Source organism: Alligator mississippiensis, chromosome 3, assembly GCF_030867095.1.
Source record: "Alligator mississippiensis isolate rAllMis1 chromosome 3, rAllMis1, whole genome shotgun sequence".
NCBI classification, from domain to species: domain Eukaryota; kingdom Metazoa; phylum Chordata; order Crocodylia; family Alligatoridae; genus Alligator; species Alligator mississippiensis.
Genome location: NC_081826.1, coordinates 254396040 through 254412760, shown reverse-complemented (window position 1 = coordinate 254412760; position 16721 = coordinate 254396040). Strand labels below are relative to the sequence as shown.

The window sequence follows — 16721 nt, the reverse complement described above, 5'->3', positions numbered from 1 at the left end:
TTAGCCCTGCCCAGGCGCTGCAAGGATTGGGCTCCTGGGCCCTCCATGGCTGGAGGCAGCCACGCGAGCTGATGCAGCCCAAGCACCTTGAGCTGATGCTGCACCACTGTTGCCAGGTGTACAATAATTATCATATTTGTATATCTTCAACCCTTGTGCAACATACAACCAATAATGGTGAAAGTGTTCAAAATGTACAATACATTTGAAGCAGCTAATTGATGCAGCATATGCAAAACCCAAGCCACTGTCAGGGAGTCTTAACCAATTTTTGGGCTTGCTGTCAGCACTTTCTTATGACAGCTTGCCTCAAAATAAAGAAAAGCTTCAACTTGAATGACCCAGGTCTTACTCATCACTGGCGGGTTACAGCGAATTAAAGTAAAGACCACAACGACTTTCTGGCATACTGATTTGCGTGTTTTTTCAGTGTACAATAGTTGTTTGGCAAATACGATCATTTTGAGCTTCCAATTCGATAATTTTATATTTAAGAGGTGGCAGCTCTGCGCCCCCGCCGAGGCGCGGCTCTTGGTTGGGTCCAGACAAGCCTCGGCACCAACGGGCACCGGGCCGGGGACGAGAGGCGGCGGGAAGAGGCCGCGCGGAGGCAGGGCCCGGGGACACCGCTGCCGGGCGAAGGGGCGGCCGAGGCGGGGGGGCGGGGCTCCCGTGTCTTCGCCCGGGAGCTACAGACGAGGCAACGCCCAGAACACGGCTGGGGACGCAGGGCCCACCCGCTTGCCGGCCACGTTACCTGTGACCGCAGGAAGTATCGCTTGCCCCGATGCCTCAGCTGTGAGCCGGCGGCACCTTCCCTCAGCCGGCCGGCTCGGACCGCCCCTTCCTGCGGGAGGCGTGACGCCGCGGCCGCCATGTTTGTTAAGGGAAAGACCGCAGACTAGGCAGGCACCAGCTTCCCGACACCTGCGCTAGGGTGGGGGAACGGGGAATCTCTCCTGCCTGGAGAAGAGCTACGAAGCCGGGCAAGGTAGCAGACAGCGGTCTCTGTGAGGAGAGGCAGGAAATCGGGCCCCACCACACTGAAGACCGGAAAAGTCACATTCAGTTCCAGGCAGTGGAGCCAAGATGGCGGCTGCCAGTTCCCCTCCCAGTGTAACTGCTTTCCCGCGGTGGACTGCGTCTCCCAGCATGCTCAGCTCCAGGACGGAGAAAGACTGCAACTCCCAAGATGCACCGAGGCGTCCCGCCCTCGGCTGCCTTCGCGAAACTACAAGGCCCGGCGGGCAGCACGGCGCGGGCCGTGACACGGGGCGGGGGCGCGGCGCGGCGCGGCGCGGGCCAGGGGGGGCTGGTAAATAGTGGCACGGAGCGACCTCCCTGTGTAAGATGGCGGCGGCGGCGCTCTGAGCGGCGGCAGCGACTCCGGTGTTCGCTGCGGGCTGGGGCCGCACGGCGCAGAGGCGGGAGCCAAGCCAAGCCGCGGCGGGTGCAGCCAGGTCGGGCGCGGGACCGCGCAGGTGGAGCCAGTGGCTGCGGCGGGAGGCGGCTGCGGTGAGCGGGGGCCGCGCCGCGATTCCCTGCTCGGTGGCGGCGGCGGGTCAGGCCCCCATGTCGGACAACCAGAGCTGGAACTCGTCCGGCTCCGAGGAGGACCCCGAGACCGAGTCCGGGCCGCCTGTTGAGCTCTGCGGCGTCCTCAGCAAGGTAGGGACGGCGCCGCCCGCTTGGCGCTGCCCTCCCCGCGGCCGGGCGGGCACGTTGGGGTAGCCGGCGGGCGTCGGGCACGGGGAGGGCTCGGGCTGAGGATGCTTCTAGCGCCCGTCCTGAGAGCGGCGAAGTCTCCGCTCGCCCCCACCCCCAAATGGGGAGTCATCGCCGCCCGCACGAATGTCTGCCCCGGCGCCCCCTCCCCTCCCCTCCCCTCCCCTCCCGGGCCGGCACGGGCGGAGCCGCGCATCAGGTCCGCGAGCGGAGTTGGGCATGCGGTGGTCGCCCGGGGCTCGGCTCGCCCGGGGAAAATGCTGCTCATTTTTCTTTCTCTCATTTTGTTTCTTTTTTTTTCTGGTATGGTCTCTCTCTCTCTCTCTCTCTCTCTCTTATTCTCCCCCCCCTCCCCCCCCCAAGCAGCATGTGATGCTCGCACACAAATCACTTCCCATAAGTAGGGAGACGTCAAAGAGGAGTGGCACAACCTTTAGCCCAAGTATCAAAACAGTGCAATCAAACCACCCCCTGCCGCAGGAGATGTGGGGGGTGCGAGAGGAGGAAAATGGCACTGATGCTGCTTTTTTCCCAATTCTTGCTGCTGCTTTTTTTTCTGCTTTCCATGGGGGGAGCCAAACCTTTTCCTTTTGGTTTGGAAATGTAAGGAGACGGCTCACAACTGCAGGCAAAATGAGATTAAATAGGCTTTTAATAGATTAGGAGTGTTTTAAGGGCTAACTGTTGAGTGAACGGCTTCAGCAACAGAGAGGTGCTGGTGTTTTCTAGAGAAAGTAATATCATTATACACCCAGGTGGCTGAGTTCAGCATTTCTGTCCTGCTTTGCCACAAGGATGATTTTTAAGTCTGCACAGAATGCCGAGGTCATGGGATACTGAGATCATGAGCCACTCTTGTATACGAAGAAACCTATTGTAACTTAACCAGATGTTATGCTTTTTTGTAAGGGAGTGTATGAGCTCTTTCCAACTGGAAAATGTTTCTTAGCTCAGATGGGAGGAGTGCTCAAAAAGAGAGCGGCCTTGGCTCTTGTTTGGGAAATCTTGTATTTGGTATTGGGGGAGGGGACAGGAGACATTTCACAATGGTTTTCATTCATGGGAGGTTTTGGTACAGTAATGTGCTTTGCTGCCCTGCAACATTACCTCCTTATTAGGTGATTCAGGTCTTTAGGTAGAAAAATTATGTTTGTGGTGTGCTGGCCACTTGAATATTGGCAAATGACATGCTGCATGAAGTTCTATGTTAGCTTGTAATGGTGGGACTATCAAGTACGTGAAATCCCAAGGTGTCTTCCCAAACTTCTGTGCCATATTGGAAGGTAGTATGTGGTTGTCTTTCCTGTTTGTGGTGATTATGCTGATTTTCACAGACTGCTTTGCCTTTCCTGTTTATCCCCACTGTGTTCTCACATGGGGGTTTCATCTGAATTGTGAAGCATGATGAAACCTGTTGTAGTGAACATGCAGGAAGGCATTATGGCTGGCTTATATTCACTTGGTTTTTTTGCTGGTTTGTTTGCTGCTTAATTCATGTCTTCAGAAATATGAGAGCGAAATGAATTCAACTGAACTGATTGCCTAATGGCCTGTTTAGTATGCAAATGTTCTTATTTTTAAAGGCTCTTTCATATGGAACTATACTCCATACCAGCAAGAGCAGGTTCCAACTATTTATTGTGTTTCAGGTGCTCCAAGATATTTCTTTTCATTTTCCCCTCACCTGCCCTGCTCCCTGTGGGGAGAGCAGGTAGGATCTCAGTATTGGGAAAGGAGGAGCTGATTTATAAATAAAGGGCTTAGTGTTTGTTTTTTTTTTTTATGCTTAAATCTGTACACATGTTCTTACTGACTTGAATGTTTTTAAATATCTGCAATGCCCTTCTTGTAGTTCATTTTTTTTGTTTACCTTTTAAAGGTGGACACAAACTAGAAAAATTTGAATACAATTATTTAAACAGGTAGTCTTTCCTTTACAAGATTCCCCCCCCCCCCTTTTTTTTTTTGCTTACCTAAAACTGTATTGCAGGGTCAATTAATTAAATCAACCATTTAAAAAATATATTTAAATTAGGTTTTGTTTTTTTAAAGCATCTTAACAAAAAAAAATTTTTTTTAAATACAATTAAATAAAAAAAAATCTAATGTCAAGATAGCTTTAATTTAAGATCTCTTAAAGCTCAAAGAGATCATCATGGAATAGGAATTAACTTTAATTATATATTATTTGAGATGATATGTTTATATAACCTTTCTAGAAAAGTTTTATAAATAGGTCACAACAGGCCATGGACTATATTGGGGGTCCAATCTTACGGGGTTTTTGTTGGCTCCTCTGTAGATTAATAAAGATTAAAGAAACCCACTCTCCTGGGACTCAGTGCTCAGTCTAGAAGATCCCATTAAGCATCTCTGTGATGCTTAGTTTCAGTTGTCAAACTGTGGATTTGTCTCCAGAGATAATATCCTTGTTAACAGCAGTATATAGAGATGAGAGAGAACAGACGTGAATGATTACCTACTCTTCAGTCTTGTCTCTGCAAGTTTGTATACAGAGTCAAGTCCTTATCTTTCTCTAAAAGTGCAAAGCTTCAAGATGTTAAATGAATAAAGGATATCAACAAGAATGCACATTTGTAGAAAACGGCAATTAAATTGAGGCTTCCTGACCAGTGATTTTAAATTGTGATTTAAGTCATGATTAAAATCAATTTGATTTCAGTCAGATCCACCTTGCTGTATTGAAGCTAACATACTGAATTTGCACCATCTTTCTTTGGAAACAGGCTGGTGTCATAACCAAATGATTCTGGTTTGCACTCAAGTTGTTCATGGGTGTCATACATTTAATTTGTGCTAGATGATGGAAGGCACTTACTTTCTTTGCCTTCCTGTTCCAGATAACTGTGATCTCAACACTTGTACCTTGGAGGGTGAGACCAACATTAAAATAGTGTGAAATTTTACTTGAGAGATTTTTTTGTGTGTTACCAATTTAAATTACACAAATATAGCTGAAAGATATGGGGAGAGTAAAACCCGCAGCTGTTGTATGTCAAATTAAAACCTGTCTTTCAAAACTGAATACTCTACCAAATTATCTGTCTATCGATAAACTTAATTCTTGCCTACACTGGAAATATGCATCATTTTACAAAACATTTTAACTAATACCATTAACTTTTTTTTCTTTTTACCTTTTAAGGTAGATTCATTGCTTTACTAGCTGGGTAATAGTCAGACTATGACTCTTAAGCCACAAGTGGCTGTCTAGCTTCTCACCTGTGGCTTTTTCCAGGAAATTATATTTTTTATTTACTTGTTACACCATGCATTGGCTATGCCTTCAAACAACTATATATACCGAAATTTAGTACACACTGGCACAGATGTTCAGTTTTAACCAGGAGAATTGCTGTTCTTCCAGCAGAAAGCAAAAGTGCATAGACATTCAGGCTTTCTCCTGGAGCAAAAATGCCTGCTCCAGGAGAGAAAAAAAACACCAGGCACAACCAGAGGACTCCACTTTCAGCTGCTGACTTTTAAATTGCCATCCCACTACTCTAGGGGAACCAGGAGCTCTAGCACCCTGAGAGCCCCTGTGTTCCTGGCTCCTTGCCCCTCTGACTTTTACATTGCTGCCCCTTCTATTCAGGGTGGCTGGGAGCTTTACCAGAATCAGCACCGTGTTACTTCGACCTGGCTCTGCAGCATCTGTATAGATCGGGTGCTTCAGCAGGGCTTTTTGGCACTTTTATCAAATAGCTGATTGAATCAGCTATTTGATAAAAGTGCCAAAAAGCCCCACTAAAGTGCCTGATCTATACAGATGTTGGGTAAGCTGGGTCTGCCTAACACAGTGCTGCTTCTGAGGATGTGCTGGGCTCTGTGTGGGAGTGCACCAAGTTTAAAGTAGAGCTGGGTTGTTTTTTTTTGGTTTTTTTTGGTTTGTTTTTTTTAACATCTGCAAGCAGCTATAGAGGTTCTCCCTAGCCCAGCTCTTGGTTCCTGACCCCTCCAACTTGCCTTTGCATAGCTCTAGGTCAGCTGAGTGGCAGGGTGAGGCAGGCTGCTATGCCACAGTGGCAAGGCTCAAGAGCCTTATTGCAGCAAAATTCCCCTTCCTTGCCCCACACTGCTCTGGGTCAGCCCAGAGCAGTGCAGGGTGAGGCAAGCTGCCATGCTTCTGCCGTAAGGCTCTGAGCCAACTGAGTGCTCTCCCCCGCCCTGCACTCCTTCAGGTTAGCTGGGAGGGATGACTGTAAGGAGCAAGGGCTTTTCTCCTGCAGTGGAGAATTGCAGTCCCCACCGTGGAAGAATGCCCCCTCCCCTGCCAGTCAGCTGACTGACAGCATCAGGGGAGAGGGGGGCAGAAGCATTCTCACAGGACAGTAACCCTCCTGGGGCTCTCTGTAGCGATTGTCAGTTAATGGATTCCTGTAAGGGTGGGGTAACCCAGGCAGCAGCCCTGTAGTGCTATCTGGCTGGAGGGCTTGCTTGGGAAGCTCTCCAGCTATGAGGATAAATGTCTGTAGTCTAGCTCCCAGGCTGCTTTTTACCGGAAGAAATTTCTTTTGGTAGAAATGAACATCTGTGCAGCCTAAATTAAAGGCTCTTACCACTTCTGAAATATATGCCTTTGTTGGGCTGTGTGAGTGTTAGCTAATGTAGTGTACAGTGTGTGGTGTCTTTTTTTGTTCTGTGCTTTGTTTTTCCTTTTGACCTGGAGCATTTGTCACAATTCACCTTGGGATATATATGTTGTGGCTCTTGGTTAACACAGACTGCTCACATGGGTCTTATTAGTCAGGGCTGAATGTCACTGACCTGGAATATATGTGGGGCTTAATAATTGGCTAACATGCTTGCAAAGGACTTATCTGTTCTTGCTGATAAGTCATCTTAAATGTATTAGCTGATGTGTACTCAAACTTTTCAAATGCAATGTATGTTTTCAGTATAGATTTGGCAGTAGAAAATGATCTCTGAAGTTGCTGTTGGAATGAATGTCACATTTTAGGTTCTTGCTTTAGTATGATTTTTTCCTTCCTTCAGAGAATCGGTCAGTTTTAGTAAACAGTTGAAAATTATTTGAGCTCTTAGTTTGTATTTCCTTTCCCATTACTGTTCATTAAATAGTATGCACATGAATTGGCACTCACTTTTAAATTATTTGGGACAATGGTACTCAACCTCTTGGCCCTGCAGACCAGATGAATGGCATGGGAGTCCTTCTGGGGGCTGGCATAATCCTTGTGTGTCCCCCCTCCTCCCCTGTGTTTGCTATCTGCATGGGGAATGGGGCCTGGGGGCTCAGCGTACAGGTATCGGGGTTCTCCATGACTCCGGAGATTTGGCAGTAGGGAAGTGGTACCACCACTCTTCAGCTACCAAATCTCTGGACCAGTGGGGAGCCCTATGGGCTGGATGACATGGCTGTGGGTCAAAGTGGCCCACAGGCCAAAGGCTGAGCACTGTTACTGAGGCCGGCAAGGCTTGCCCCAAACAGGAATGCATGCCTTACTGAATTCAAAGTGAGGTTCAAATGTGATTGTAGACACAAGTTGAATGTACTGAGAATCAAAGGTAGCTTTTCATTCCTGAGTATAAATGATACAGGACTTGCCATGGTTGTATTAAATGCAGAACTCCTGTTTCATACATGAATCTCATTTTGCAAACAAAATTGCAGCATCATTGAACAAATCTGCTTAAGACAAGGAAGATGGGACATGTAATTTGCAACTATCTTGGCTCTGCAAGAGGGTTTACAGAACTAGTATTCAAAAGTGACTGAGACTTTAGCTAAATTTAATAAATCACCAGAGTCACAGTGATTCTCATTAAGTGTTCCAGAATTGCACTTCCTGTATTAATACAGGGGTCTGCAGCATAAGGCCTGCAGAGCTAGAAGGCTTTACCTGTGCCCATGCCAGAGGAGCTGTATGTCAGGGGCCCAGCAGTGAGGCTCTATGTCAGGGCTGGGCAAAATGCAGCTTGGGGGCTGGATGTGGCCCGCCAGGCCAGTTTATCTCGCCTGCAGGGCCTTCCCAAAATTAAGAAAATATTTATCTGCCCCTGGCTGCCTGTCATGTGGCCCTCAATGGCTTCCCAAAACTCAGTAAGCCACCCTCTGCCTGAAATAATTGCCCAACCCTGCTCTGTGTGTTGGGCCTGGCAGCTGGGGGGGGTGGGCTGTGGAGAAAAGCAGTAGCAGTACCACAAGCAACTGGTAGGGGGTGCACATGCCCCCCCCCCCCCCCCCAAAGGGGCCAGTGCTGCCCTGCTGGCTGACACTGATGCTGTTGGTAGGGCTGGTGCCCCCTGACAGGACCGCCGTCGTTTGCGGCTTCTGCAGGTGCCCCCCCAGATTCAGGAGGCACCAGTCACTCATGAGCAGTACAGATGCGGTTTGAAGATGCCTAGCACCAGCGCATCTCCCCACTGGCTGGAAGTGGCAGCTGTGCAGGTGCAGTTCTAAGCTGCCTGGCCCCAGTGCAGGGAAAGCTCCCTGTTGTTGATGCCTTGCCAAAGTCACCTCGCCCTCATTGGCCTAGACTCGAGTTGTTCTGGCCTGCAGCTTGTCCCTGTCATGAACAAATCTAGAATTTTGAAAAGGGGGGTGCAAATGGGGAGGTGCATCATCACTTATAAAGCAACACATTTCTCCAGTTAAAAATAAACCAGAAATTTTACTAATCCACTAGAGGTCTAGGGCTGCATTATTCAGTTTGATTCAGCAAAAGCTAATATAGCTTCATTGGCATGAGTTAAATGATCTGGCTGGCTACGAAATAGGAACTTCATGACCAGGAGCAGCTAACAGACAGCAGAATTACAGAACAAAGGCTAGCTTGATTGGTGGAACACCAAGACCATAAAAAGGAGAGAGCTGTTAACACCTGTGGAAAGAAGAGTTTAGAAGGATCAGGTAGATTATGAGCCACAAAGTCAAGTGACAGCATCCTCAGCACTACTTGACTAGAAGTGCTAGCCCTATTGCCAGGCAGTTGCTGTTGAAATGAATGTCACATTTTAGGTTCTTCTTTAGGAGTTTTAGTTTTAAACTTTAGGTGGAACAGGAATCAAAGCTGGGTGCAAATGTACCAGTGCATCCCCCTGGATCCACCCCAGGCCCTGTATTAATATATTTCTGAGAATTAGGGTAGGCAATAAGTTTGTAGAGAGAGATACACAACATTACCTTTCTTACGGCAGTGACTCTTAAGAACGCTGAGTCATGTTTTAAATTTTGATTTAATATTGCTAAACTCTCACTCCTTAAAATGAATGACAAAGCATAACTGTGTACCAACTCATGTTTCTAATCTTCCACTCCTTTTTCCATTAATGCAGAGAATTCCTAGTTTACCCTACTAAGATGCTATTTCTATGGTCAAGGCATATTTGATGCAAATCTCTTATTTGGAGAGAACTTTGAAAGATTACTTCTCCCAGTTTGTGAATGCTTATGAGATTTCTTGCCTTTTATCAGTCTTTTCATTGTTTTCAGAACTTAGTTTTGAGGGTTTTTTGTTATTTTCTCTACAGTGGACCAACTATATTCATGGGTGGCAGGACCGATGGGTAGTTTTGAAAAACAACACGCTCAGCTACTACAAGTCTGAGGATGAAACAGAGTATGGCTGCAGGGGCTCTATCTGTCTGAGCAAGGCTGTTATTACGGTAAGAACTACTTCAGAATTTCTATTTTGTGTTTTGTCAGGACTTTATAGATTGCATGTATAGACAAACTGTTTGTCATAAGCAAATATGGTCACAACAGCAGTTTAAGGTGTTTAATCTTTCATCACTGGTGTCAAAGCTGGACTGAGGTAGCCTGTGTAAGAAAATAGGCAATCTAGGCTGAAGATAGGTCAACAGTTTTCTTCCACCAGTACAATGGAACTTCCTACAGTTTGCAGGAGACCTCGTTGGGCCTCTGAAAAAGTCTGGAATTGAGTTCCATGGAAGCTAAGATGTATTGCAATTCTTGTCACTTTCTGTTCCAAATGCAAGCATTTTTCTTTGAGTGTGCCTTTGTCTAGTGAACACAGAACTACTTAAAAAAAAATCCACACAAAACGTTCCACACCACATGTTTCTCCCCTTAGGGAAAACAGACCTGACAGTTGTTGATTATATTCCTTAATGCAAATGTTTTCATCCTATATTTCTAGTAGGTGTCTAAACTAGAAACTCCATGTGTGCATATAGCTGCCAAAGACGGAAGAAGCTTTTTTCTCTCTCTTCCCTGTCTAGAACTTTCCAGTTCCTGGTGAGGAGGAATAAAGTATTCCCCCCGTTTCTAGAAGCCCTTAAATACTTTGAGGAAGAAAGAGGTTTTATTTTGGAAGGAGGTGGTGTTTTATCCCCTCTCAAATAACTTTACATTATGTCTTTGCTGCTTGTCTCTCAGGCCTATTGAATTTAGTGTTTCTGACAGTTTTACTGCTTGGCCTTGAAGTTGGAATGGCAGCACTAAAACTGGCCAAAGTTTTGTTAGCCTCAGGTAGCTGCAGTTAGGCAAAGTAATAATGTCAACACAGGCACTAGAGGTTCAGGACAACTATTAGATTAGATTAGTTTCCTTCCTTGAGGTTTGAAAGGACATCCTTGGAATTATAAGCAGCTGTACTTTCTAAATCAAAGTTAATTCTTCAAAAATGGATCACATAGGCCCCAGTGCTCTAGATGGTAATGTTTCCCATTTGATATCAGTACAGTAGCAACTTGGTGATTAACTTTTTTACCTTTTTATTTTAGCAAGTGATTTTTCAGTAATTCTGTTTAAAAGGCCATGGAGTACCAATCAAATTGGGAAGCCTAAAATATTTGTCAACCCTAAATAGCCACCTGCAGGTAAAATTTTAACATTGGCATTAATTTCTTTTGAGTAAGTACAGCACAGCTAGTTGTACAATATCTCTAAATTTGTGCTTATGGGAAACACAAAATACCAACAGGTTTTCCCTATGCCTGAAGAAGGGCATTTGTACCTGAAAGCTTGCAAAGAACATTTTTTTTTTTTTTTTTTTTTTTTTTTTTAGTTTTAACTATTTACTTGGTCTAATAAAAGATATCACATCTACCCAAAGAACCTTGCCTGGCTTTGTATGAAAACACTAGTAACAGATGTTATCTAGGAAGATTAGATGATGGAAGAAGACTTTTTTTATTGGCAGAATTTAATCCTGATCTTTGCTGTATATCTTTTATACTGTTTATGATCGTTTCAGTAGAAAGGAGTTCGGCTTCTCACCGAACAGGTGTTCGGTAATACTGAACTGGCATAGTCAGAATATTTACCAGGCATGATGTGCTCAGACTTTTACTGGTAGTTATGTTTACCTTGTCTTTACTATGATATCACTTTTTTGTTGTTAATCTCAAGTATGGGCAGTAGCTATATACAATTTCTTACTAGAAAATGGGAATGTTACTCAAGTAGCATGTGGCAGTCTTTAGCAATTTAATAATTGCTTCCTCATGGTACAAGGGGTCACTGCTAATTGGAAAGTGAAAGGTGGTATGAGAACAGGAATTCAGTCATTTGTCATCTAGAGACAATTTCCCTGATGTGTTTTCTGGAAAAAAAAGTGTGGCACAGCGGTGTTTATGATGGTCAAATTCCACTTTTATGTAGTTATAAGCATACTTAAAACTCCCTGGTCAACTACAGATGCTGTTAGTTTTTATCAATGAGTGGTGTTCCTAATATAGAATAGCTGCATTTCATTGATGTGTAATCTTTTTTTAAGTGTTGAAAGTAGCTGTCCATAATCATGACAGTACTACTATTGTAGCCTTCATTATCAAGACCAGAATAATGCTGAGCCATAATGATAGCTGAGAGTTTGAGTTGTAGAGAGTGCCCCCCCCCCCCCCCCCCCCCCCCCCCCCCCCCCGGCCAGGATCTTTTCTGTACGATAGTAATGGTAATATACTGGGCAGAGTCTACAACTTACAACTTTTTTTGACAACCTTTTGACAGTTCCTGTTGGAAGGAGAAGATACCCCCTACACTTGAGTTTATAATTAAAAGGATTTAATATAGGATTAGGAGGCTGATGTGGAGATCATGGCAACCTCTAATTTTTTATCATGGTAGGGATGATTTGGTTTACCTGTTGTTAGGCGCTGGGTCTGAAGGAGTTGACTTGACTGAGACTGGTGAGCCAAGAATAAATATTGATTCACATTGTCGGTCTGCATCACTATGAATGAGCTATCAAGAACCATCCATATAAACTTAGTTACTTGGGAAAGATGATAGAAGGCCAGTGACCTGTTAGCAACTCCTAATGACTGGCAGCCAAGGGAAGGACATGTAGAACTAGTTCTGACTGCAACTTGAGACAGACACAGACTGTGCTCTTCGGGTTAAAAACTCTGCAGGGCAGTGGGGGGAGAGTTAGTAGCAAAGAGGTATGCATTCTAGCTTTGTTTTTTACATTTTTCAAATGAAGGATTCTTAAAATACTGTATTCCAGTTGACTAAGATGCTGGCTTGTTTTGAAAAGGCTGTTCTGTATCACTGCAAATACCTCCTGATTTGAATCATTCCCCAAAGGGTAAAGTCTATGACAGGGACCTAAATAAATTTGGAACTGCTGGAGGAGTCATAGTTAAAAAACAGTATTGAAGCCAGAGTATTAGTCTTGAATTAATAGAGCTTGCCTCATGTATAGGCCTAGGTGCTAGCTCCAAGCAAGGGACAGTTCAGAGGCTGGAGAGAAAGTGTGCCCTGTAAATCCACAACAGTGAAAAGTCAGTCTCCTCCCTTAGGATTGTGCATTTGGTGGTCTGCAAGCATTTAATTTCAAGTTGTGGGCTGTTGCCTGGGTGCCAGTCTCTAGTTACAGCTGCTGTTGCTGGAGTGTCTGAACTTTTCCCTTCTCCAACTTTCTTTCCCCAGGGTGGTACAGAGCATCACAGCCCACAGGGCCTAGGGAACCTGGGCCAGGGTTGGCAGGGGCCACAGTATAGCTGAGGGGGAGGTGGCATAGCAAGGGCCCTGCAGGCCTCGGGCTGCTACGAAGCTGGACGTCCCTATCCTAGCTCCTTGCTACTCCAGACGCTCAGCCATTGGCACAACTGAAAATTTCTGTTAATCTTGTTATGTACCATTGTCACTAATGTGTAAGGGTGGGACAAATGTCTGTCACTATCACTCCTGAAAACTGATATTACAGTATCGTGGCTAAGCAGAGTAGGAGCTGTATGAAAAATACTGTAATACTAGCTAGGATTGTATTATATTCATATAATGTAGTTTGTAATGCATTTTGGAGAACTAAAAAAGTCCATTTTATAATAGATTATTATATTATCATGCTTGCAAAGGTGGTCAGAATATAACTAGAATAGCCTTTTGGAAAAATCTTATATTTTGAGAAATCTTCATATTTGAGTTAATCATGCATATTTCATACCAGTGCTGCTGGAAGTAACTAGGCCCAAGAACCTGTTATTGCTGTTCCAAACTTTAGAACAGTGGTAACCAAACAGCAAATGGATTTCTATAAAAGTTTTACTTATTGTTTAATCAGTGGTAAAACCTGTGTTTCATTATAGCTAAACTTTTTTTTGGCAGACCAAATAAAACTTGGTAATTTTCATATAATCAGATTTTTTGTTTTGTTTTGCTGCTTATTTACACTTGGATCATGACCAAACAGATATCAGAGTGTGAATGAACATACAAGCATTATAGACTCTTCTTGATTTTTCTTTTTCCCTAACGTTTCGTTATCCTCCTGTATTGTAAAGAGACCTTTTAGACACTTGCGGTGAGTATGCTTTGGGCTTGCATAATAGGCATGATTTGCATAATGGAACTATTCTCAGTGAACCAGTTTGTTTCCAGAGACATTCATTAGAAAGAACTGTTGCTTAATGGAAGTGGTAATGATGCTTTATTAATAGGCAAGTGGCAGTCATTCTTGTTCAGTGTCAAGCAGACTTCCTGAGTATCCGGTGCTGAACTTCAGAGATTTGCGGGCAGACTCTGTCTACCCAGGAATCTTACTGTTCCTGGCCCTGATACCCTCAAACATGCTTCACTTCTATGGCAAGACTGCATCCTAAACTGGAAATTGTATAGATGCCTCAATGTGGTACTTTGAGATTTGCGAGTTAGCCTGGCATCACAGTAAAAACTACACGACTCTTGGTTGAAGAAGCAGCCTTCCCAGAGCAGTACACCATGCTTTAAGGGCATCACAATCAGAAACAATCCATTTTAAATGTAGACATGGATGACCACAGGGTCAGTCTGCTGAGAAAAAAACACCTTAATTGAGATGAGGTGTAGGTTATAGCTGTGTTGGTCTAAGGCAGGGGCAGGCAATTATTTTGGGTGGAGGACTGCTTACTGAGTTTTGGCAAGCCATTGAGGGCTGCATGACAGTCAGCCAGGGGCAGATAAATATTAATTTTCTAAATTTTTTAGGGGTCCTGCAGGCCGGATGGAATGGCTTGGCAGGTCGCATTTTGCCCACCCCTGGTCTAAGGACATAGCCAGACAAGATTCTTTGGGTTAATTGAGATAGAGCCATTCACTGGGCCACCTTAAGCAGATTTAAAGTCCTTAAGAAATGGCATCAGTACTGATAACAGTGCAGAGCTAGTTGAAAGAATAAAGACCCAAGTGAATTATAGTAGCAAATTACCAAGTATTTGAAAGAATTTTTTGAAGGAAAATTGGGGGGGGGGGGAGAATAGGAGGGGTTACAAAATTTCAAACTTCTAACTTGGCTTTGTAAATACTGTAAAGAATATGGAGTAGCTGGTTTATATTTTACAATACTTAGCTCATTCTGTTTATCAAAGGTAACACTTTCCTAGAGACTTTTTTTTTTAAATGTTCTTAAGATTTTATTTTTGTTTTGCTTTTTTGAACAAACTTTTCTGACCTCTTATCTGACTTGATTGCAAATAATCCAGAGATAAATCTAGTCCCATCTACTATTGTTTTTTGGGAGCTAGTAGTGAAAACTGAGAAGAAAAGTAGGAAAAGGCAGTGAAGTCCTTCCCCTAAGCAGATTGGTTCTTTAAAGTGTAGCAGAGGATATGTTGTACATCTGTCAATTTGAACAGACTGAAACAAAGGTTTCCCATTGGGAAATATATCTTTCCTCAGTGTTCTTGTTTTACAACTTTAAAGTGTAATTCCATGCTTTTATATTTTTATTAATATAAAAAACACTGTGAAATGTACTTGGTAGCTGCTGATCAAAATAAACAGAATTCTTGTTTTAAATAAAATGTGGAGAGGGTTAGGTTTCAAATGTAGGAGGCATTCAACTTTCAAATATTAATGGATAATCATAACTTTTGCAGTAGCTTGAATTTCCTTTGTCTTCATTTATCTTTCTTTTAATGTACTTAAAATGTGATAGTTCTGTGAAAATTGCTGCAATTTGTCCTGAATAAAACTTAAGAACCCACTTTTAATAAGAATGAACTTTGTGTGGGGTCTCTGCCTTTGGCAGTTCCTTGTAGTTGAGGATTATTGCTTTACATGATTGTCCTGTCTGTGGGTCTGATTTATGGCTGATGAGATTGATCCAGATTCGACAGATTCTGTTGCAACTTGGGCTTGTATTTCCGTGTGGCATGAGTGGCTCTGGATTCTTGATTCAATCTGTGACACGCTGTCTCTGCTGCTCCTACATTGCTGTTTTCTGTTGTTTTGTTGTAAGGTTTCAGTGTACTGAGATCTTTGCAGCAGATTTCCTCCGTTTGAGGCGGTCCTGGGCGACAGTCTCTCACAAGTTGATGTTGCATTTTTTCAGTTTGGCCTTAAGTTGGTCCTTGAAGCACTTTCTCTGCCATCCTCTTGAGCATACACCTTGCTTGAGCTGGGAGAATGAAACTTGCTTTGGGAGTTTGGAGTTGGACATCCAGATGGCATGGTTGGCTCAGCAAAATTGATGTCAGATGATCATCATCTCAATGCTCATGGTGTTTGCTTGCAAGAGGATGAGAATGTTAACGTGTCTGTCTTCCCAGTCCAGATTTAAAGGATCTTCTGCAGTCAGCATTGATGTTACTTCTTCAATAACTTTGAGGTGTCTCCTGTATGTTATCCATGTCTCAGCTCAGTACAGTCAGTTGGGGTTACAACTGCTTGATAAACTATAAGCTTAGTTTTAGCTGTGTCATGATCTCCGAACACCCGTTTCCTCAGGTGTCCAAAGTCTGCACTTGTACATTTGAGACAATGTTGGATTTCTATGTTGATGTCAGCCTTCTTATAGATTCATAGATGTTAGGGTCGGAAGGGACCTCAATAGATCATCGAGTCCGACCCCCTGCATAAGCAGGAAAGAGTGCTGGGTCTAGATGACCCCAGCTAGATACTCATCTAACCTCCTCTTGAAGACCCCCAGGGTAGGGGAGAGCACCACCTCCCTTGGGAGCCCGTTCCAGACCTTGGCCACTCGAACTGTGAAGAAGTTCTTCCTAATGTCCAGTCTAAATCTGCTCTCTGCTAGCTTGTGGCCATTGTTTCTTGTAACCCCCGGGGGCGCCTTGGTGAATAAATACTCACCAATTCCCTTCTGTGCCCCCGTGATGAACTTATAGGCAGCCACAAGGTCGCCTCTCAACCTTCTCTTGCGGAGGCTGGAAAGGTCCAGTTTCTCTAGTCTCTCCTCGTAGGGCTTGGTCTGCAGGCCCTTGACCATACGAGTTGCTCTTCTCTGGACCCTCTCCAGGTTATCCGCATCCTTCTTGAAGTGTGGCGCCCAGAATTGCACGCAGTACTCCAACTGCGGTCTGACCAGCGCCCTATAGAGGGGAAGTATCACCTCCTTGGACCTATTCGTCATGCATCTGCTGATGCACGATAAAGTGCCATTGGCTTTTCTGATGGCTTCGTCACACTGCCGGCTCATGTTCATCTTGGAGTCCACTAGGACTCCAAGATCCCTTTCCACCTCTGTGCCACCCAGCAGGTCATTCCCTAGGCTGTAGGTGTGCTGGACATTTTTCCTCCCTAGGTGCAGCACTTTGCATTTCTCCTTGTT

The 16721-nt window shown here is 44.5% G+C and overlaps 2 protein-coding genes across 4 annotated transcripts in view; one reads left to right on the top strand and one right to left on the bottom strand.

Annotated features, from left to right (window-relative positions):
• POLK (DNA polymerase kappa) overlaps window positions 1–1113 on the bottom strand; it is a 64825-nt gene extending 63712 nt beyond the window's left edge. The window contains exon 1 of one of the 2 annotated variants that reach the window (XM_019482430.2): window positions 758–1113. The gene's annotated coding sequence lies outside the window, so the exon portion shown is untranslated. The remainder of the gene's footprint in view (window positions 1–757) is intronic. The other variant, XM_006271955.4, reaches the window with a different exon arrangement.
• A 258-nt stretch (window positions 1114–1371) lies between these two features.
• The window catches only part of CERT1 (ceramide transporter 1), a 131995-nt gene continuing 116645 nt past the window's right edge, over window positions 1372–16721 (top strand). The window contains exons 1-2 of one of the 2 annotated variants that reach the window (XM_006271957.4): window positions 1372–1668; window positions 9238–9372. In XM_006271957.4, coding sequence (XP_006272019.1) covers window positions 1573–1668; window positions 9238–9372 — 231 coding nt within the window. In that variant the 5' untranslated portion in view covers window positions 1372–1572. The remainder of the gene's footprint in view (window positions 1669–9237; window positions 9373–16721) is intronic. The other variant, XM_006271958.4, reaches the window with a different exon arrangement.